This window comes from Stegodyphus dumicola, chromosome 11 (assembly GCF_044657685.1).
Source record: "Stegodyphus dumicola isolate Sdum_Otavi_A_Nest chromosome 11, ASM4465768v1".
NCBI classification, from domain to species: domain Eukaryota; kingdom Metazoa; phylum Arthropoda; class Arachnida; order Araneae; family Eresidae; genus Stegodyphus; species Stegodyphus dumicola.
This window is the reverse complement of record NC_140778.1, coordinates 129021223-129045331: the sequence shown is the minus strand read 5'-3', so window position 1 is coordinate 129045331 and position 24109 is coordinate 129021223. Positions and strand designations below refer to the sequence as shown.

Sequence of the window (24109 nt, the reverse complement as noted above, 5' to 3'; positions counted from 1 at the left end):
CTAAAAAAGTCACAAATGACATTGGAGATCACGTGATTTTTTGTGACATCATAGTTACATATGCTCACATGGCTTCTAACTTCATCACAGATTTACTTTCTGTTGGTTCCATAGGTTACAGGCTGTATTCGATTCTTAGTTGTTTTAATTATGCATCTTAGTTTTAAAGAAAATTTTAAAGCTATATTCCTCACTTTCAATTGCTTAAATATACATTTCCTTTTTTAATTAATTCTCATTTAATTTATGTTTATATTTTAAAAGTAATTTGTGCATTTCCATTCTTAAGAGATTCCTCACATTTCGATAGTTAGCGCTTTTGTACATTTTTGGTCTTTTAGTTCTTTTTAGTCTAAAGGGGCTTTATCCCTGACGGAATATTGTTTTCGTTTTGAAATTATACTTCGAATCACTCTGAATGTCCATTTCACTTAAAACTGTGGCCATCAAATATTATCGCCCTGTATTATATTTTTTTTGGGGGGGGGCCTTGATTGTGAACATTTTAATTGAGGAATGCTTTTCAGTGGGTTTTCTAATCTGCGTCGTGGATTTATTTCAGATTATGATTACTTAGGAAAGACTTGTTCTTTCACTGTTAAATTTAGTTGTGTTGTTATTTAGAAAAGTGCCGTTGTTTTGATTTTTAAGTCATTTCGATTACTTAGTTCTTAGCAATATTATAGCCAGGAGAATGAATTTCATTTCTTTCTCTGTTTTGGTACGCAATATATTGCGCTCAACCTGCAAGTTCTTTTGTTTGATTCGTTATCACCATAGAACTGGGGGGGGAGAGACTGACTGAAACAAAATGCACAGGGTATGGTGATAGGTCAACTTCTATTTAAGGCTAAATATACTGTTGTTAAGGGATACAACGTCATCTGTTTAGATAGATACGCGAAAGGAGGCGGTGGCCTTGTTTTCCTTATCAGAGACATTAACTATATTTCCAAAAGTTATAATGTACCCACTGGTTCAGATTTAGAGTTGCAAGGCATCACTGTTTTGTGGAGAGGTGAACCACTAAACATCTTTAATTTATATCACCCTCCCAACATTGGTAATCTGCCTGGAGTCCTTGATAATCTTTTATCTGGAAATACTCTAATTCTGGGTGATTTAAATGCTAAGCACCCAGCGTGAGGTTGCTCTTCCCAGAACCAGAGAGGACTTAGTCTTCTTCATTCTGTTGATGACTCAGGTTTCATGATCCTTAATGATGGTACTCCAACGCACTCTTCATATAGCTATAACACGTCTGAAGCCCTTGACCTGTCTATAGTAAGCCCCACTATCTTTCCAAAGTGCACCTGGACAGTTATGAAGAATATTGGGAGTGACCATTCTCCAATATTAATTGAATAAAGAAGAAACAGTGTACTTTCCTTAATCGTAAAAAATATTGGAATTTTGCTAAGGCAGACTGGAAGGCATTTGGTGGTCTTGTTGACACCCTGGCTGAACCTAGCATTCTTTCAAATGACCTTGATACTAACTGGATTACTTTTAAATATATGCTCTTTGGGGCAGCTAAAAGAACTATACCTAGAGGAAAGGTAAAGATTTTTAATCCTTACTTTACTCATGATTCGCCAGTTTTGCAGCCTTTGCTCCAGAAGAGAGAGAACCTGCGACTCGAATTAAAAAACAATAATACAGAGCAAAACAGGACAGAGATGAACAAAGTCAATGCAGAAATAAAAAGAACTTATGTGCTACTTAAGAGGAAAAAATGGATGGATATATGTGAGGGACTTGATGCTAGATAATCTGACACGAAATTGTGGAAATTGATAAAAAATATTAGCAGTGAACAACCTCAGATAAAGAGATGTAATACTATCTTAGATATGGATGGCAGCATCCCTATAGACGAAAAAGCTGAGGCTGATCTCCTCGGGGCACATTACCAGGAGATAAGTGAGATGACTTTTACAGAAGTTGATAAAAAAGTGAGAAAAAGGTCTCGAGATCTTGCACGTGGATGTCGTAGTGCTGTCTCGGGCAATCCCCTTTTCTTTAAATCCTTCTCCATGCATGAAGTGGAAATGGCACTTGAGGATCTTGACTTGACCAAAACTCCTGGACTTGATGGTATCCATGGCCAGATGATTGGGCATCTTGGCACTCATGCAAAAAAAAGAAATTTCTGAATATAGTAAATCAATCTTGGAGTCTAGGACGCCTTCCTAAGGAGTGGAAAAGAGCCACAATTAAACCTGTTGAGAAACCTGGCTAAACCGATGGATCTCCTGGGAGCTTTAGACCCATTCCCCTAACCAGCATTGCATGTAAAGTCATGGAAAAAAATGATCATGGGGCGGTTGCTCTTTCACTTGGACACCCACGACGTTCTACCAAAAGAACAATACGGTTTCAGAAGAGGTCATAGCACCACTGATCAATTGGTCTATCTGAGCCAGAAGATTAGAGATGCCCAAAACAAGCGACCTACCTATCATACTGTGGCTGCTTTTCTAGACTTGTTAAAGGCGTTTGACCGTGTCTGGAAACATAATCTAATAGTTAAACTCTACGAAGATTTTGGCATCAGGGGTAAAGCCTTGATCTGGATCGCAGATATCTTAAGAAATAGACTGATAAAAGTAAAGCTTAATTCCACTATGTCAAAAGCCTTTAAATTGAGCCAAGGCGCCCCCCTTCTGTGTTGAGCCCAATTCTTTTCTGCCTGTATTTGGCTGGAATTGAGAAGATTATATCAAGGAGATGTGAGGTTGGTCTATTTGCGGATGATATTGCTCTTTGGAGCTCTGGCCCAGATGTGAGTTCAATTGAGACCAATATAAATTTTATCCTTGAAGAAGTGTGGAAATTCTCGAAAGACCACAAATTGAGTTTTAATCCAACTAAATCTATTATTAGTTTTTTTACCACCAATAAGAAGATTTATAATTATCATCCAAAGGTTTTTAGGGCCCACCAGCGGCCACCGCTGGTGGGCCCTAATAAAGAGCGGTAACGTCGCTGAACACTGGTAGTTCGGTCCGAGGTTCGAATCCCGCGAACGGGCTGGCTGCAAGGGTGTTTTCGTGGTTTTCCCCATGTGTAACGTGTATACGAGCCAGTTTCCCTTAAAACGTCCTCCACAAAGGCACCCCTGCCTTAAGGAAGATAGCCCTTGAGTGCTTTGCCGTAATTTAATAAACCAAACCAAACCAAAGGTTTTTATGAATAATTTACCTCTTATATATGACAAACATCCCAAATATTTGGGCTTCGTTCTCGATCCAGAGATCACTAGTAACAAACTTGTGGATGCGCTGGTTTTTAAAGGCAGAAAACGCCTAAACATTCTGAAGTATATCTCGGGATGTGATTGGGGAGCCGATGCTTTGCACTTTGAGAACTACATACTCAGCTATCATACGACCTATTTTGGAATACGGTTTCCCCGTTTACTGTTGTGCCTCTTCCACCAACCTCCAGAAATTGGAAAGAGTCCAACTCAGTGCTTCTCGCATTATAGCTGGCTTGCGCAACAGTTGCCCGAATAAAATTGCGTTGTACGAAACAGACCTTCAACCTCTCAGTCAAAGAAGAAATGCGGGCTTCGTAAAATATTATAATAAACTTCTCAGTTACGGCTCCCAGAATAGAACTTCAGAATTTCTGCAGCACTGGAGTAATAACCAAAGACTTAAGAAAAATAGTCCACTTTGTCAAATTGAGTATGCTGGTATAATTGACCGTAATGTTGAGCAGCATTCCTTGAAACAATGTTTAGATCCGTCTGAGGGACTCCCTGGAGTCGAGTTCCATGCAGAACTTTCGTCTCGATTTTCCAAGAAAAATGATATTCCGGCCCTGTTACAACAATCTGCCTTGGAAACTATACATGCAATTCCCGCTGAAGCTACTCTCATCTATACTGATGGGAGTAAAAGCGAGGACTCTCGCTCCGGTAGTGGTGTTGTCAATAAATGATAGAAATATTGTTAAAATAAAGAAAAGAAATTCTGACTTCAGTTCGGCTTTTAAGAGTGAGCTTATAGCCATCGAAGAGGGACTAAATGCTGTTTTGTACTTTACAGATCTTAAGGCAATATGGATTTTGTCTGACAGTCGTAGCGCTATCAAATATCTTTCAAACTGGCAAGTTGGTGATAGTTGAGTGATAGTTTCAAACTGGCAAGTTGGTGATAGGGCCGGAGCCGCAATTCTTAGTAAACTTAGGCAGGTCTCGTCACTCTGTAAAGTGCATCTTCAGTGGATTCCTTCCCATGTTGATATATGGGGGGAATGAAATGGCAGACATTCTGGCGAGGGAGGCTTCTGAAGAACCTTTGCCAATTATCAATGCACTGACATATCTTGAACTGCATTCCATTAGAAGACATGCTGACAGGCAAATTTGGCTCGTTCCCCTGAGTCATCCCTGGTATCAAGCTGATTGTCCTGGAAGATCCCTTGCTGTGGATTGCGAAAGATGTGTTCAGACAACACTTTCCCGATTCTTCAGTGGGCACTTGAGGGGACTTACTTTTGAGAGTGGTATCAAGATGCACCCAATTTGTTCTAAGAGTCACAATGAACCAGCATCACCGGCACATATCCTTGAGTGCCTGGAGTTGTCTCTTGTGGACCTTTACGGGTCTCCTAGGCTTGTTTTCAATTTTCTAAAGGTGAATGGACTCGTGGACCTCGTCTAGTATATTCATAGGCATGGAGATTAGTAACAACAACACTGTTTTTTTTTTAATATAAATTATATTTAATTGCTATATTATTTTAGCATAGAAAAATTTTAGGAAATATTAAAAAAACTTTGAAGTCTTAAAAAGGAGCATAAGGAAAGAATAAAGGTAACAAAATTTTCGTAAAATTTTAGTACCATAAGTTTGTCAAAAGTCACAAATTTTCGAAAAATCGCACGATCTGGCAACACTGTACCAGAGCTAAAATATCTGGAAGTTTGCTGCCGGTAAAAAAGGAATAACGTGTAATACTTCTTTTTACCGTTACAGCGGTAATTTCATCCACGGTGACCACAATACAATATCCGACCGTCTTCAGAATCGGCCTTTTAACAAACCTCATGTGGGATCCACATCTCTCGCAATTCAGTGATGAAGCAATTAGAAAGGTTTTTTTCAAAAATTTAACATAAATTTCCTCTGACCCTTGTAAAAATTTATAAATTACCTCTGATTTGGAAACCCAGGTTCGCCAAAATAAGGTCTCAAAGGAGAATTATTAGATTCCGATTCCAATAATTGCTGGAATAATACACAACATTCGTGGGTAAAGCTACAGCCATTACTATCCAGATATCCGGTAAATTCTAGAACAGAACAAACTGTAAAACGGTTAAAACCTGCGTGTACGAATAGCCGAAACAATTTCTAAAATATGACGGTAATGCACAAAAATAGTGTAACCAAGCATCGGACCAATAAACTAACGAATTAAAATCACAAGCAGATCACATCATATGGCAGGATGCTCCACTACTAATATTGATAACATCACCCACAGCATTAAAATTAATTAAATAAAAAAAATCCGAAAGGTTTCAAATTTTAAATTACTTTCAAAGAGGTGTTTTTTTAACATTTTGTGTGTTACCTTTATTTATTAAAAATCATCTTCGCACTTAAACCATAAAAATTCATTTCAACAGCAATATCGCAAAATAATTTTAAAATGAGCATATCTTATTCCGATACACAGTCTCGCACGCTGGAGATAAAAATGTTTTGTTTGTACAACGTTGCCATTGTCCGCTTTGAAATCCTTGAGTTTGTTAATCAAAATATTCGTTAAAGTTTTACAAAATATAAAACCGATAAAACAAATTTCAAATTTGGACTTCCAGATGCCTAGGTTCGCCCCTTTTATTTCAGGCTCTTGCAGCTAGCTCGAACGGCACAGCTAAACAGTTTAAAGATTTCAAAAAGTTAAAAAAAAGCTTTAAATGTTTGAATCATTTTCACTATGCTTTAGTACTTATTATAACTTTGTTGCCCAGTTAATGTGAAGTATCAGTTAAGAAACTTTTCTAATTCGATTAGGGGTTGGGCCTCGTTGCCCAGGTACCCTGGTGTTACACCATTCAACAGAGATCTGGTTTAGCCCTCGGAGGTACTGAGTTATAAAACCAGAAAGAGCCCTAGCTATGACCGTACTAGCAACAGGATGTTTAAAAATATGGGTCTTGTCATGCTGTGTAAATTTACTGATATCATCAACCTGATCTTGGAGACAGCTTACTTTCCTCAAGTCTGCAAAGCGGCAGTTATTTCTCCGATTCTGAAGCAAGGAAAGCCGCCGAATGTCCTATTCTCCTATCAACCAATCAGCCTACTTCCCGGACTTAGAAAAATGTGGATTCTTTATTGTTTAATTTCTTTAAATATAATACAAGGCGATAATATTTGGTGTCAATAATTTGAAAAGTGAAACGCCGTTTACAGTCGAATGTCACAAAATGCCAAAACTAAACCAATAACCTTTCTTGGCTAACGCCTTTTGGGCTAAAAATAATTTATAAAAGAATCACTTTAAATGTAGCAGTAGTAGTCGTAGTATTAAAAAATATTATAACTATATTTTATGTTTTTATTTATTTTACAGTAGTATGAATTTCGCATAAAAATGGACGATATTCTTTCAATATTGTTCGGAATGTATTCCACTGTTAAATTTTAAAGTAAACTTAATTTTTGCTGCATATAAATCAAGTGTACTCTTCTTGGATGTCTATATTATTATTAACTGAGGAAAGATTATATGTTAGATCAATACTTTGTAGAGTTCCTCACTGGGCAATACTAAGTTACTGTTGGTAGTGACGAATCTTATGAGCTAGTAAGCGAATAATCGCTTGAGTTCGTGTGACAGGAAACAACGAGATGGAAGAGTAAAATAACCCTTTATTATTCAAAATAAGATTTGACAGAACTCCGTCTTGGAGTTGTACAATAAAGCCGACACTTGGGCTTGAACTTAAGAAACTAAGAATTAAACTAAACTAAAAAGGTGTAGCCGAAGCTATCAAAATTCTAACAGAGTTGGCCGCTTAACGTTAATAGACTGCGAAGCTATCAGGTCCTAAAGTACGGCCGAGCGTGATAATAGCTTACGAGAGAGTAGCCTAAAAAGGCGGACGCGTGCAGCCAGAATACCTGGTATCTCTCTCACTAAGATCGAAGAACTTCTCGGTTAAATACCGCTCTTCCTCATTATGTATTCAGACGTGATTCTAAAACTACGTTCTGGCCGGAAGTGGTAAGTTGAAGTTAAGAATCGAGAGGAAAGAACATTTAACTGTTAATAAAATTAACATAATCCTTACAACTTATTATCTTCTACATTTCAAACTATACAATTACAATATATATATAATTTCATGAAAAGTATAAATAACCTTTCTTTCAGTAGATATTGCGTTCTTGTTTTCTGAATGTGGCTCCAAATACTCTCTCATTTCATCGCAAATTAAAATAACTATAAATTTTGGCTGTCTAAAATAGTCTATCAAAACGTCTTCTGGAAGAGCAAGAGCATTTTCATGTTTTCTATAAATTCACCACCGATCTAAGACCGTGTTCTTCGTTCAAATATGAAAAAATTTGTGGTGAAAACACATACGAAGTCATCATCTATTTAAAACGTCAAATGCACAAGCCTGATTGACGACGCGGCAACATTTTCTCCCACGCTTTCCACAACTTTCAATATGGGATGTTGGGCAGACTTGCTTTCACTAGCAGTGACAATCTGGAGGCCCACAAACTGCAGCTGACTCTCGGAACGTAGAATAGGCGTCCAAAGACCACATGCCTCGTGGCCTGCGGAAACGTAACATGAAATAACGGGGCGGGAAAATTATTGGTCAGTTTTAGTTTTGCAGTTCATTGAGTTTAGTTTTGCAGCATTGAGGGAGTAGCAGCCGAAAGTACTAGTAGTAGTTCTGTGAAGCTCCACCCGATTCTGGTTTTCAACGAACTTAGTGTTACCTTAGCGTGCATTGAAATGTCCTTTTTTAGAACTATGGATTCTAAAGATGATGACGACTCGGACTCAAAAATTTCCTGACGCTAGGAAGGGAAAAGACCACAAAAGTCATGTCTGACGGAGAAAGGGTGAATGATGATATGATATGAGGGACTCAGCCCGACCCTTCTGGCAGACTTTATGTTGCCCTATGGCCTTTTTACGGACTGCGCCAGAGCAAGCTAGAAACACCTCCAACAAGCAGACATAAAGAACATAACTAAAAAACAAAATTAAAATCCCTGCTTCAGGCTTATCGTGATTAGTCTCCACCATTATTTTTCTGGCAAATTTTTTCAGTCTTTTAAAATCATTTAAAATATCATATACAGTCAAAAGTCGTTAATCCAGACGTCCGTAATCAGGAATGATCTATAATCCGGACCTCAAAGCTACAAACTTTCTGCGCATGCGTAAAAGCATAAAGCGTTTATGCAAGCGCATACGCATTTACGCATGCGCATAATACCTTCACGCATGCCCGTTTAATGTATAACGCACGGTATAAGCTAAGCTAAAATTATCTAATTATCTATTTCAGTTAATGTTGTAGATTGTGTTGTTCCTTAATCTTCGAACTGGATCCGGCTTATTATTTTTTGCAGACTGTTAGAGAAATTTTATAAAAGTAAGCTTGAACTTTCCATTATGTCAAAAAGAATTTCCGATTCTGGAGCTGCCAAAGGGTCTACAAAGCGAAAGCATGTTTCGATGCCCATCAAACAAAAAGTGGAATTGCTGCAAAAACTGGATAAAGGCATATCCTTTGTTTTTCTAACCATTCCGAAATCTGTTTATCAATTTCACGCTGCTGTGCGTCATGGCGCGCGAAGTTGATCTGTCAGCACTATCCTTATCGTCAGGGCAGATGTTTTTATTTTATTCGGCTTATAATTCCTTACTAAATATAGTATTTCATCTCGATATACTCAGTCTTTAATATGATTTAAATCAAATTCCTCGTCATTATAAATATCACGAATACACATCAAATAGTCTTCTGGTTGCAATTTTCTAATTTCGACTATGCGTAATGTATGCTTTACGCATGCGCGCTTTGAAAGAAATGTTTAATAAAGTAAAGAAATAAATATTAAGCTCTTTTTTTTTTTTTTTGGTAAATTTTGATACTCTTTAGATCATATTGCTCTTTATTTCATAAATTACTATTTTATATTTTTAATTTTATAATTTTTCCATACCATCTTACCAGATTTAAATTGATAATCTATAATCCGGAATTGTCGAATTCCCAACGAGTCCGGATTAAAGACTTTTAACTGTATATTATATTAAAAACATCATTTGTCTTAAACTCATTTCTGATATCAGTAAAATATTTACATGTTTCCACATAATGCTCCGCAGTGCCCGGTTCTTTGCAGATATCAAAGATGTCAGACTCTTGTAATTTAAACCTTTTGAAATAGAAAGGAAAACGGCCATGACCTGTAATGATTTGGTTAACATCAATGTCTGAATAACATAAACCTATTTTAAGTTTAACAAATTTCATACAACCTTTATTTCGATCAGACCTTTCCCACTCCTCCCTCCATTTATCATAAATATAATTTTTCATAATAATCACAGCTTTCTTTATTGATCCCTGTACATCAATATCACGAGCATTAACATCGGTAATTGCATCCTTGGCCAGTGCATCCGCCCTCTCATTTCCAAAATGTCCAACATGTGCCTTCACCCAATTAAACACAATCTTTTGATCTTCTCCCAAGTCTTTATATAATTCTCTAATATCTAGCATTAAAGGTTTGTCTTGATCAGGTCGTGAGAGAGATTGAAGAACTGTCAGAATAAATATGTATTTCATATTTCTCTTTAAGAGTCTTCTTAATCCATTTCAATGAATAAAGCCATAGCCGCTTGATAACTGATACAAAATAGCCGCTTGATAAACTGAGTTATAAATATTGAGTTTAAATTTATTATTCTCAATCTGTATTCTATAATAATAGATAACATATGCGAAAGCAATGGCGTCTCCCAGACCTGACCCGTCTGTATAAATGTCAGTTTCTCCTATTTTTGAAGCATCCAGATAATACTTAAATTCTTTCAGCGGGGTGAATCAATTTTTTCAAAAGCATACCGTGTTACAATAGAATCTCCATATAATTTAAAATCAATATTTCCTGTTCTTAAACGAAATGTATCATAATAAAAAAAACAATTAGTTTGGACAGAGGAGGGCACACCGGGCAGAATACAAACCACCTCAGTAGAGATCGTTCTGAAACATCTCGTTAGCATTAGTAATCAAGCTTTCTGCATTGGGTCCAGTTTCATACGAAGTGTTAAATATTTGCATAATCGTCTGTAGTAACGGCAACCGCCGTCAATAAAAGGTGGTGCTTTTCTTAAGCAGAGGAGATTTGAGGGGATGATGGTTTCCAGTCCAGTCCAGCCGTTTTTGAGTCCAGTTCAACTTAAATGGGGATTTATGCCAGAGGGACCAGACGGATTTTTGTCCTTATAAGATGTGTTCTTTTCCTCAGTCGCCGAATAGCTGACAGTTCAAAGCATTCCTAGGAATTTGAATGTGCGGGTATTTTTTCATCTAAGATGTTAAGTTTGTTCATGATGTTAAATTATCATTATTTTGGAAATTTTAGTTGAATAAACCTTTAAGTTTGGACAAGGTTTGTGTTCTTCAGAAAATTAAGATTCAAAGTCAGATATATAAAATAACATTAACATAGGTTTTAACGTGAAGAAACAACACGAAGTCTAACCAGGCCCTTCGCCCGGCAACCCCATGCGCCTATGCCTAATTCGAATTCGAATTATGTATGCCACAACAGTCTCGTAGATTGACCTTATTATGGCATTTTTCATAGACAGAATTTCACTGGGGAAGTTCCTCCTGTAATAATTTAAAATATATTCTGATTTTTTATGAACCATATTAAAATGTGAAATAAAATTTAATTTATCATCCACAATTACGCCAAGGTCTTTAATTTCTTTTCTAAACTTTATTCTCTGATTCATATACTTCAACCTTGGTTCTCGTGTCTGCTTTCCTCTACAGGGAAAGAACACTGCATTTGTCTTTTGAGTATCAAACTTTAATCCTTCTTTTTCTCTAATTCCAGAACTAATTCATTAAAAAATCCTTCGATTATTTCCAAAGATTTACCTTTTATAAGCACCAGCAGATCATCAGCATAGGCTACCATACGTATATATTCAGGAAAATGTCTTTTCAATAAATCATTTGCAATGAGGTTCCAGTACAGAGGAGCACTAGAAGGCCTCTAAGGGTAATCCTTGCTACAATCAATAATTATAGATCGACCATCTTCATTCTCATACACAATCTTCCTTTTATTAAAATAATCTATAATAGTGTTTAAAACATTCCTTGGTATCTTCAATTCAAGTAACTTGACAAGGAGTGACGGCCACCACTATTTATTATCTCTTATAAAATTAATAACAGTATAATACATCTCTGTACTCTTCACACTATCTTATCCGCAATAAACTTTTACACAGAGACTTAAAACTTGAGACGATTCCAGATTATATCAGAAAATCTAATGAAAAATTCTTCAACAAAGCTGTGCAATGTGACTTTGTTAATTACTCCCAAATCTTTAATTATGAAATTCTCTTCGAAGATAGAAGCGTCAGACTACTTGCAGCTCACACCTTCATGGGAGGAGACGACAACTTTTTCACTTAGATCCTCAATTGGTAGCTGTTTATACTTCCAATGCATCTGATTTTGATTGAAGTTCTTCTGTAGCTTGAGTATTATTCTTGGAGATTGATACAACTAATGCTGTGAGATTTTTCGCATTGTAATGATATAGTGGTGTCGTAAATAGGTTTCTTAGGTTGTTGTTGTTGAATTGCTGTAGTGTATTGCGTTGAATAGTTGTATTTAAATTGTGTTGTATAGTTGTTTTGTATTGTGTTGTATTTAGCACTACTGATTGAGGTTGTTTAATTGTATTTGAATTTGTCATTGGAACTATTGCTGTAGTGTATCTTTTCATATTGTTGTCATTGATTTACATTGTCTTGGGTCCTCCTTGAAAGTTACGATCGCTCGTCACGTTTTGCGAACTTGTCCGATTGGATTGTCTTGCTCCTTTTGGTACTTCTCTTCTTCCCCTTATCTCCGTTTTCTCATTCTGAGTTTTTCTCCACGTCCGGATTTCTTTATGTCAAGTGCTCTCGGGCTTTAATTCTGGAACCGGCAACATTGCTCTTCGCAATAGCTCGGTCAATTATAGAGTCTAAGTCATCTGTACTCCACCCGATACAAAAACCATATGGATTAGAAGACATAGATTTCTTCGTTTTTATACAAAATTGTAAGCGATTTGCAATCAATTTGTCCAGCACCTTTCCCATCACCTTAAGAGATGTATTGGCCTCATTCTATCATTGCTTTTAGGTATGAGAACTAGTTTTGCAATTTTCCAAACCTCAGGAAAGAGACCATGTAACAAACACTTATTGTGTAAATGCCAGGAAAAGCTAGGATAATACTCAAACAATATGCCCGCATGTATACCGTCCAAACCAGGGGAGCTTCTTGTTTGAAGATGTGTAATAACCGTCCGAATCTCATCCATCAGGAATTCTTTATCATCGGCATTACATTCATCTATTTTTTCTAAGATGAAATCAAAATTATTCCGTATAGGGATACCAGTTCCCAAGATCTCATCTAAAATTTCCATTTTCACGTGCTTTATATTTTCTTCTCGATTACCATCAGGCCTTTTCAACTTTATTCTCCTTTTTACCTTTTGAGTTGCGTGTTTAAGAAATCCATCATAATAACAATTACTTTTCAAAAAGTAAATTAATTTACTTTTATATTTTGATTTCTTAATTAATTTTTTATACATTGCTAATTCTCTCTTATAGCAGATCCTTCTATGAATTCTCATTTCTTCCGTAATGCATCTCACCTGATAAGATTTCCTTAATGACCAAACTCATCTCTTCAACCTAGTTAACTCCGGCGACCACCAAGAGATCCTGTCACCAAGAGATCCTGTCTTTTTTTAATACGAAGCAATTTATTTGTATGCAATACAAGATCTTTCTTTATCTCCAAAATAATTTCATTCAACTGGGACTTAGTACCAGCCCTTATAATTCTCTTCTGATAACTCGTAATTTTACTTTTCATTTTTACACAAAATCTCTTGATACAAGTTGGATTCCTCGTAATAGTACAGGAATTAGTTTCTCTATATACAATTCCATCCGCATCTAAAATCAAATATTAATGGTCACTAAGAGTCAATTCATCTGAAATAATAAAATTATAATCTGGAACACTTATATTTGAAGAGCCGATCACCAAATCAGTATTTCCAACTCCAGTTGTAGATAAAAAAGTGGGGCAGACTCAAAATTATTGAATAATAAAAGATTTCTATATAAAATAAAGTCACTTACCAAAACTTCTCTCGCATCAACCGCTCCAAGTAAAATGTTTTGCATTAAAATCTCCAAAAATTAAAACATTTGTGTATAAATTTAAAATGTCATCCAATTAAAAGAGATATAGATTTATATCTTCTGCTGAGGAAAGATAAACACACGCAATTCCATATGAATCTTTACCAGTATTAATAATAATCCGCAATAAAGTTAATATCCAGATTAATAACAATAATGGCCGTTCTCCTACCATTTTGATGAACAACTCTCCAATTTCTATTACTATATGCAAGGGCGCCTTCAATGCAGTATGGTTCTTGAATCAAAATAACATCTGAGGTCTTGGTCAAAATTTCATCAATCGCAGAAAGCTGTATCAGTATGGCAGCAGCTTGAAAATGATTCAAATTAATTCTTAAAAACCTCATTAAATAAGGTACAATATAAACTGTATCCAAAAAATTCTAAAAGTTTAATTTAATTTAATTTAAAAATCGTGTAATGGTAAAATCTCTCCTAAAACTAATATAAATTAAAATTAATCAAGCCAGGAAAAATTAAAGCAGAAATAAATCCGCAGTAGAATTTGTACAGTGAAACTCAAGTATGCATCCCGCGGCGAGATATTAAATCAGTAAAACTAACATATCAGGACCCATAGTTAAAAACTCATAAGTTCATAAATTCATACGTTCCATAATACAGGGTGTTTATAAAGTCCCGGGCCCATTTTGATGTTTAATAACTCATAAAACAATAAAGATAGATTAAAATTAATAACATAAATGGTTAGATAGACTCAAAAAGTTTCATGACCCTTGTCAGTGGACTTCCACGTGTGCCCTCTTCGTCGCATGAAGAATATCAAGTCGATATTCAATTTCACGCCAGGTACCGGCAATCATGTCGGCATGCACAGAGGCTTTTGCAGTTGTAATTCTGGCTTTTAGGTCATCAATGTTCGACACTCTCCTCCTGTAAACGTTGTCCTTTACAAATCCTTGGACCTCCTCGCTCAATCCATCTTCCTGTAAAATGGTGATTCAAAGAACTACGAACGATGGTACCCCAATGAAGTATCTTGTTGCAAAAAGACAGACAAAAGACCCAATCTTGTTGCAAAAAGACATATGGCTGAAGCTCTTCTAGTTGTGGAGATACGAAGTTTTCCAACATGTCTAAATATACAACTGATGAGACCGCCTTTTCTGTAAAAAAGAAAGGCCCAATGACTCGGTCGTGCATTAGTCCATACTCCACATTAACCTTTGGGGAATCCCTTTGTGCCTCACGGTATTCATGGGGGTTTTCAGATCCCCATATGCGCACATTATGGCGATTAACAATGCCAGAAAGATACCAAAAAACAAAAGAGAGAAAAATGCAATTAATAAGCAGACGATATTTAGAAAAGTACAGATATTTAGACTGGAAAATTAAATTATCTGAAATTAACCACACGCACAAATGATATTTACCAAAGGAAAATATATAAGTTATTCCATCAATAAATGCCATAAGTTTGTTCATATGTTCATTATTTTATGAGTTATTAAACATCAAAATGGGTCTGGGACTTTATAAACACCTTGTATATTTTATTTCTCTCGTAAAAACTGGACATTCCTTAAAAATAGCCTTCGTGCCCATCATCTATATTCATTTTATTGAGTTAAAATTTTTGCAATTAATACATTTCTTAAATTTACTTCTACAGTCTTTGACTAAATGAGAAGCTGAGCAGATGTGGCAAACAGGTTTATTTTTCAGAAGCGTTTGATATGGCCAAAACGAAGGCAATTTCTACATCTCTTCGCTTGAACAAACAATCTGGCAGGCTAATACTTCCATCCTACTATAACTCTCTCATTTTGCAAAATCTGGGCTTGGCAGATTTTATCCACATGAAAGACTCGATGAGAAGTAAGCTCTTTTCCATTTTTATCTGTATAAAAAAGAAATCTAACACATCCTCCATCATAGGAACAATCTTGTTTCAAACTTTCTAAAAATTTTTCATTTTCAACCTCCTGCGAAACATTATAAATAATAATCGGTTTTATGAACTTACTTCTCCGAATTTCTACTAGTCTGTTAAGCGATGATTTGTGCTCAATAGCTCTTTCTAAGTTTTTCGATTCGTCCACATCTTTTAATCTAACAACAAATTCTCCGTTCTTTTTTTTAAAAGAATTCACCATTTTAATGCCAAGATCCTTTGGCCGAATAGATCTTGAGATTTCATCGAACACATCAATATCAAGAAATTTTGCCTCAATAATCAACTCTGCGTCTCTATTTATATCATCATTATCTTTTTTAAAAGTTTCACTTTTCGAGCTAAGTTCGTTTTTCCTTGTTCTCTTAGCATCCAGAGAATCCGCAACATATCTCACTTCCTCTTTAATCTCTGCACTACCAACTTGATAAATCATAGTAATATCCATCTGTATAAGTCTAAGATTTTAATCTAACAACATTGTTCCATGGCCAATTCAATGATCCTGTCCAGACCCTCAACAATTTTTTCTAGTATTTTCTCAACAATTTATCGGGCCTCCGGGCGATTGACTTTTTGATTTTTCACCACAGCGAACTGCCTATGGCTACTTTGATCTCTTGATGGTGATAGATGGCAATGACAATAAAGGTCAAGGAGGTTAGAATACACGGAGATGTTCTCCGCTCAGTCCAAGTAAAACCAAAAAGGGGGAAAAGCATGCCCTTAGTTGTCGCGGCTTAAAAAGCATGACACGCTCTTCAGCCTAACCACGCCCAGTTTCGTTCCTGTCAGACGTAAATTAAAGATCGTCGATTCTTCGCGCAGTTTTTGCTTTACTTTTCGCCCCATTTCATTTTATTTTTAAATTATATAATTACAATAATTTCTACATGATGTAATTGCATGCTATCATTAACAAATGCCAGCATTAAAAGGACAATTCGAGAAAAATACAGTAACTAATTATCTAAATCATAAATTGATTATACTTTAGTTGTTCTAAATATTCTCTAATTTTTATGTTATAAATTATTCTAATTCTCTATTTTCCATCTTATAAATACTATTTTTGATTTAAAAAACATTGACCTTGATTGGACAGTGATAAAAAAAGTATTTAAATTCGGCATTATTTCTAAAACTCTCACCACAAATTTGACTAAAAATCAAATCCTCTTAATAAATATTTTGAACATCAAATAAAATAAAGTTAAATACATAAAACATATGACTTGTAACATAATATGATGAGACCTTGAATGTAAACGGATTTCTTTTGCATGAAGAGCTAGCCACTCCTTCTCTCTAGTTTACTATCGCTTTGCTTTCACAGCTCAATTAATTATGAGTATAACATTTATTATGAAAAGTTTTGATAACTATGTATGCTTTTTCGTGCTCGTTACACCTAGAAAATACTCAAAATCTTTCTTGACGGCTTTTCAAACACACATTTCAATTATTCTACCTGTTTATGCATGTTTAAAAAACATTCTTTTACACGGGAATGAAATCTGAAAATGTAGACATTATTTCCTTGTAACAATTCAGTACCTTTTTGCCCTCTCTTATCTTCGGATGGACCTTGGGTTAGAGTTTTCTTTCCCTCACTGTTTCCTCCGGCTTCACTCTCGTCGGAGCGCCATCTCCATGTATGCTAACTTCCTTGTTATTGGTAGAGATTCCGAAATCTGGCAACTCTTCTAGACTCTTTCCCTCTCTTCCCCTCATCTTCTCTCTTGAAGATTTTCTGTGAACGACTACTTTCAGGTAGACTCTTGTGATCAATTAATTAGCCTTGACGTCTTGTATGCGAGCACATTTAACCCTCTTTTGTGAAATGTAACACGAAAGTTTTAGTGCCCCATACTGCCTTATTATGCACAATATTAAATAAGAACCATCCAGTTTTGTGAGCAGAATATTATGACAGAAACTGAAGAAAAAGATCTTTCATTTCAGATTAAGGATGAAGAGAAACATGAGACTAAACTTAAAATTCGATCTCGCACTAGGAAAAAAGAGTATGCATGTGAAATTTGTCAGAAAAAAGTTTCTTCTGAATATCATCTGAGAAGACATTATGAAATGCATTCTAATGAAAAACTTTGCATATGTGAAATTTGTCATAGACATTTTAACTGCCCGTCTTCTCTTAGAACGCATTCTTTAATACACACGGGAGGAAAACCCTTTGAGTGCGGGATTTGTCAAACAAAATTTAGGCGTATGTCTCATCTTAAAACGCATGTTTTGATCCACACTGAAGAAAAACCTTATTCATGTGATATTTGTGGGAAAGAATTTAGACGTCAATTTGATCTGAATGTTCATGCTCTTGTTCATACTGGAGAAATGCCTTATGAATGTGAAATTTGTGACAAAAAGTTTAATCGGCCGAATAATCTCAGAAATCATTATTTAATGCATATTAAAACCAAATCTTATGAATATGAAAATTTTCAAAAGATGCTTGAAGAACAAGCAGTTATGACTAAAGATGCTCCATTAAAATTTACTGTTCGTGAAAGAAAATTTAGTTTTTTATCTGTTCTCCAAGCACATTCTGCCCAGCCGAAGAAAAGAAAGTCATATGTGTGTACTATTTGTCAGGGAAAATTTAATTCTTCTTCTCATCTTAAAGCTCATTGTCGAATCCACACTGGTGAGAAGCAATATGTGTGTGAAATTTGTCAAAAGAAGTGCAGTCGTAGATCTGATCTTAAGACACATACTCTAATCCACTCTAGAGAAAAACCTTATGCATGTACTATTTGTAAAAGTAAGTTTAAACGTAAGTCTCATCTGTCAGTACATTATGTTACTCACAGTGATGAAAGACCTTTTAAATGTGAAATGTGTGAAAGAAAGTTTAAACGTCACTCTGATGTTAAAAGACACTATTTAGTCCATACTCAAGAAGAGAAACCTTATTCATGTGAAATATGTCTGAGTACTTATAAGTCCCAATGTAATCCTAAAATACATTTTCTTATTCAGACTGTTGAAAATATGCAATCTCAGACTAACAAATAAAATTGAGATGATATAAATGCATATAAAATGAATAATAAACAAATGAATATAGAAAATTTGAATTAACCAGATACAAGTGATAAATTTCCAAATAGTTTGTATGTTTCAATCTACTTATGCATAAAAAATGAATAATAAACAAATGAATATAGAAAATTTGGGTTAACCAGATACAAGTGATATATTTCCAAATAGTTTGTATGTTTCAGTCTACTTATATTGGAGACATTACATATTTGGTAACCTTAATGAAACAGAAACAGGATTATATAAATAACTTAATAATAAATGTAAAAAGCATCTGTTAAAACTCAATTTAAATTTTTAAACTTGAGAATTTGGGACTTCTTTTGAATAAAACACTACATTTTCGTGTCAAAAATGTGTCACAATTTATAATATTCTTTATTCATATCATTACAAAATAATTTTATGTTTTGCTAACGTGCCAGTATCAAAATTCATATTTTATTTAATTGCAGAACTGTAATTATACATTTTAACTAAAATTTTGAGAAAATTAAAATGAAAAAAAAAAATCTGATTTGGGAACTGTAGTTAGTATATTCTTAACAATCACAGAGTAGGATGTAACATTTAAAAATTCATGAAAATGAATAAAAAAATAGCAATTTGACATTTCTGTTCATAATCCAGTTTAATACTTGAAACAGTTCTGAGCTAAATAGTTACATTTACTAATTTATGAGTTAAACTTCTAAAATTCAGAATATAAAAGGTGAAGTAAAATTCTAATAATCTAGAAAGGCCTATAATAAACACTTATATTTCAGTATAAATTTCAATTTTCAGAAAAATCAGCATTGTAAATTCAATGGCACTTTTATCTGAAATGTATATGCAAATAATGTTTCTACTAAAAATATGTTATTGTCATCAAACATTTATATTTATTGTATTATTTAATTTTATGTTTCCAGCACCATTATTTTATAGTGAATATAGATGTGGTTTTAGATGAATCCCTCTTTCTGGAATATATATTCAACTGCCTTTTAATATTAATTTTGAGTGTATGTATTAGATATCTTATTATCTTAAATAATTTGCAGAATTAAATAAAAAAATGCAAAGTTAAACTCTAGAACCTTGCCCCAATTTTCTATAAATTAGGTCAAAGTTCTACAGAATTCTATAAAATTTTAGATATATTGTCTATAGATATTTGTGCAGAGATTCTATAATAATTTGTACACCTTGCAGAGAAAATGGGACAGTTCTATATCTGCCGTTCTTCTGGAATGTTAAAATATAATACAGTACAAAGTCTTTAATCCGGACGTCCATAATCCGGAATAATCTATAATCTGGACCTCAAGGCTACAAACGTTATGCGCGTGCGGTTTAATGTATAACGGATGGTATAAGCTAGGCTAAAATTTTTTAAGGCATTTCAGTTAATGTTGCAGATTGTGCTGTTCCTTAATCTAATTGGATCCGGCTTATTATTTTTTGCAGACAGTTAGAACAATTTTATAAAAATTAAGCTTGAACTTTCAATTATGTCAAAAAGATTTTCCAATTCTAGAGCTGCCAAAGGATCTACAAAGCGAAAGCATGTTTCCATCCATTAAACAAAAAGTGGAATTGCTGCAAAAAATGGATAAAGGCCTATCCGTCTCAAAATTATGCGAGAAGTATAGCATTGGAAAGTCCACTATATATGACACAAGAAAAAGGAACTTTTTGAATTTTTTGTGGAAGCATCTTAAACAACTTACATTGAAAGAAATGTTTAATAAAGTAAACAAATAAATATTAAGCTTTTTTTTTGGTAAATTTTGATACCCTTTAGATCATAATTGCTCTTTATTTCATAAACTACGGTTTCATATTTTTAATTGTATAATTTCTGCATACCATCTTACCAGATTTAAATTGATGATCTATAATCCGGAAAATCCCCTAATCCGGAATTGCCGAAGTCCCGATAAGTCTGGATTACGGACTTTGTGCTGTATATATCCTAAGTCGTGCTTTCAAGACAAGGGAAATACAAGTTAAATTTTGACAATTGGTGCAGTAGAATGGGAGATATAGAACTGTCCTCTTTTGTGTGTGTGCAAAGTGTACATGGAAGCTTAGCATAACGTAATGCTACAAAAATCTGGGAGTTTCTGCTAAAGGCATCAACACAATGAAGATATCGGGCCATACATCCTTCGACATGGAAACTTCTTGATCACCCCTCATTCTTAATACAGTCAAAAATCGATAATCCGGACTCGTCGGGACTTCGGCGATTTCAGATTATAGATCATCAGTTTAAATCTGGTAAGATGGCATGCAGAAATTATAAAATTAAAAATATGAAACCGTAATTTATGAAATAAAGAACAATTATGATCTAAAGGGTATCAAAATTTACAAAAAAAAAAAAAAAAAGCTTAATATTTCTTTGTTTATTTTATTAAACATTTCTTTCAATGTAAGTTGTTTAAGTTGTTTCGTTTTATGTGATCATACTTTCTCTTTAATTCTATTAACAGACATAATTTCTTGTTCAGTTACAAACTTCTGCTGTTCAAGTCCTATAATTGCTGTGTTGAGAATACCGAGTAATGTGTCAATCGAAATTTTTTCTTTTTCAATAACCTCTGTGCCACTTTCTTCACTATCGGAAGCGAATTATAATAACGAGGAATTTGATTTAAATCATATCAAAGACGGAGTACATCAAGATGAAATAATACATTTAGTAAGGAATTATAAGCCGAATAAAATAAAAACATCTGCCCTGAAGATAATGATAGTGCTGACAGATCAACTTCCAATTCATTGCGTGCTGCGGCATCCCCCCCTCCCCCGCCGCAGAGCAGCATGAAATTGATAAACAGATTTCGGAATGGTTAGAGAAACAAAGGATATGCCTTTATCCATTTTTTGCAGCAATTCCATTTTTTGTTTAATGGACTTTGAAACATACTTTCGCTTTGTAGATCCTTTACATATTCGCAAATATATATCGGAAATTCTATTTGACATAATCGAAAGTTCAAGCTTACTTTTATAAAATTGCTCTAACAGTCTGCAAAGAATAATTAGCCGGATCCAATTCGAAGATTAAGGAACAACGCAATCTGCAACATTAACTGAATTAGATAATTTTAGCTTAGCTTATACCGTCCGTTATACATTAAACGCGCATGCGTAAATATGTGCATGCGCACATGCATATTCGCAGCCATAAAGGTCTTACGCGCATGCGTCAACGCAACGCATGCGCATAAAGTTTGTAGCTTTGAGGTCCGAATTAGCGACTTTGACTGTAATAAAGACTTTTTAACTCTGCTTGTACAAGTATTGATGGACAATTTACTTAATAACAGTGCAAAGCAGTATGGCATTGGAAAGTCAACTGTATATGACATAAAAAAAGAGAAAAAGGAATTTTTTGTGATTCCAGCATCCCAATCTCGATGAATAACAGTAAAAGCTATTCATTATGCTAAAAGTCACAGTCATGACAAAGTATGATTTAATGGGTCAGACAGATTCACAGTGAGGGCAAGCTAAAAATTTTCCATTCTATTGGAACTTAAAAACTGAGTGCACATATTCGACAGTTGGTTAACCAAATTAAAAAATCGCCATAGTATGAGGCAATTAAAAATTTCAGGTGAAAAAGCTTCAGAATAAGCTCAGCAACATTTGAAATAGGTTTGTTTATATGATGATGCAAAAATTGTCCTGATCGTAGGCAACAAGCAATACAGTTTTAGCGGGAGATAATGTATCCATATTATTCTTTCCTCTAAACTGTACGTCCATCGTTCAGCCTATGGATATTGTAATAGTATACGCGTTGAAATTCAAATATAAAGTAGCATTTTTAAAATGCATGTTAAATTTCTTGAATAATGGCAAGACTGTTCAAGAATTATTTTAATATTTTACCATAAAAGCTGCTTAGGGAAGCCTCTCAAGATTGTGGAAGGATGTGTATCCAGATACTTAAAAAATGCTTGGTATAATGTATGGTCACCTATCATTATTTCGTAATGAGGATGATGAAGATGATAGCCATGAATTTGAAGGTTTTTGGATATCGCAAACCAAAGGTGAAATTTTCCAATTAATGGATTTTCTGAAGAAATGTGGAGAAGCAGTAATAAATAAAGACTATATAACAAAAGTTTTTCACAGCGATGATAATACCTTAATTAACGGGTGGCAAAATCTGTAGAATGGTTCTAGATCCAGAAAAACCTGCTGCCAATAGTGAAGAAAGTGAGAGAGAGATGTTACTGAAAATGAAAAAATTTTGATTGATAAGTTAGTTGGAATTTTTGACACAGCAATTACAGGACTTGAACAATGGAACTTTGTAACTGAACAAGAAGTTATGTCTGTCTGCAGAATTAAAGAGAAAGTATTAGCAGAAAAAAAGAAGGAAACTTAAACAACTTACATTGAAAGAAATATTTAATAAAGTAAACAAATAAATATTATTATTATTATTTTGTGTGTGTAAATTTTGATACCATTTAGATCAGAAATGCTGCATTATTTCACAAATAATGATTTCATATTTTCAATTTCTGTATGCCATCTTATTAGATTTAAACTGATGATCTAGTACCCAGAATCCAAAGCCCCTGCGAGTCCAGATCTCGGACTTTGTACTGAATATTTTCTGCTTTCTTATGCTTGCATTTGAAAATAAATTAATGTGCTTTGCTTCCTTTAGTATAATTTATATTATAAATTGTAATCATCTTTCCTCAGATTCTTCGTTTAAAAAATATTTATGAGATTACTTATTTTAGTATATCCCAAGATATCTGTGAAGTTCGTTCCAAGAATTGGTCTGACTGACTGGGAAAGTGAAAATTTCTGAAATCCCTCACAAAACTTTTTTTTTTTTTTTTCATGTTACCAATTATTTAAATGCATATCTGTCTGACGGAAAGCTGAGTATAAATGATGAGACATATTTATTATGTAGTTTTATTATTTGCATTTTGTGTTAATATTGCTGTATATTTATATTTTTTATTAAAGCAATTTACAAAATTGTCTGAAACTGATTTTTTTTTTTTTTTTTTAGGAATATTTTAAGTTTAAATTCAGGCTTTTATCAAAATGATTTCATACATTGATATATATTTAAAAGAGTTAAATTGTTTAATACTGCCAATACTTTCATTTGATTTCTATTGTTTTTAAACAGTTATATAATAATAATTATAGCTAAAAATAAATTGATACAACTCTCTCTCATTAGATGTAAAAAGTAGATAGTTTCTTCATACAGATTTCTACAAGCAGGATCTTTTAATTTATCTGTAATACAGTTAGATGAAAGTGCTTCATCTTTGATCTTAATGACTTGTGTATTATCAATATAAATTAGTATCAAAAGATTTTATAAAATTGAAATTACATATTTAGTTTAAAATCATGTTTTAAAAAGCTTCTATTGTTTTATATGTGAATGTACATGTGCAAAATAATTCAAAGGACTCCCTAGTATTTAAATATCGATTTTATTTTAAAAACTCCTTTTTCAGCTGATATCCACATATCTCATCAATCATAATTATAATCAAAGTATTTAGGAAAGGATGTTGCGGACTTTATTTTGTAAGTATA

At 34.1% G+C, this 24109-nt stretch overlaps 1 protein-coding gene across 1 annotated transcript; it reads left to right on the top strand.

The window, feature by feature from the left end:
- The first annotated feature begins 17186 nt into the window (after positions 1-17186).
- Positions 17187-23533, top strand: LOC118205022 (uncharacterized). Its single transcript, XM_035377307.2, has 2 exons — positions 17187-18239; positions 23284-23533. Exons 1-2 carry the CDS (start codon positions 17384-17386, stop codon positions 23352-23354), a joined length of 927 nt encoding a protein of 308 aa, XP_035233198.2. The 5' UTR covers positions 17187-17383; the 3' UTR covers positions 23355-23533.
- The last annotated feature ends 576 nt before the right edge of the window (positions 23534-24109 follow it).

Excerpts from the sequence above, each read along its gene's own strand:
- LOC118205022 (XM_035377307.2), top strand. The coding sequence starts at position 17,384 with ATGACAGAAACTGAAGAAAAAGATCTTTCATTTCAGATTAAGGATGAA. Across the intron at positions 18,240-23,283 it reads TGCATGTACTATTTGTAAAA|TATATCCCAAGATATCTGTG; the intron begins GTAAGTTTAAAC and ends TACTTATTTTAG.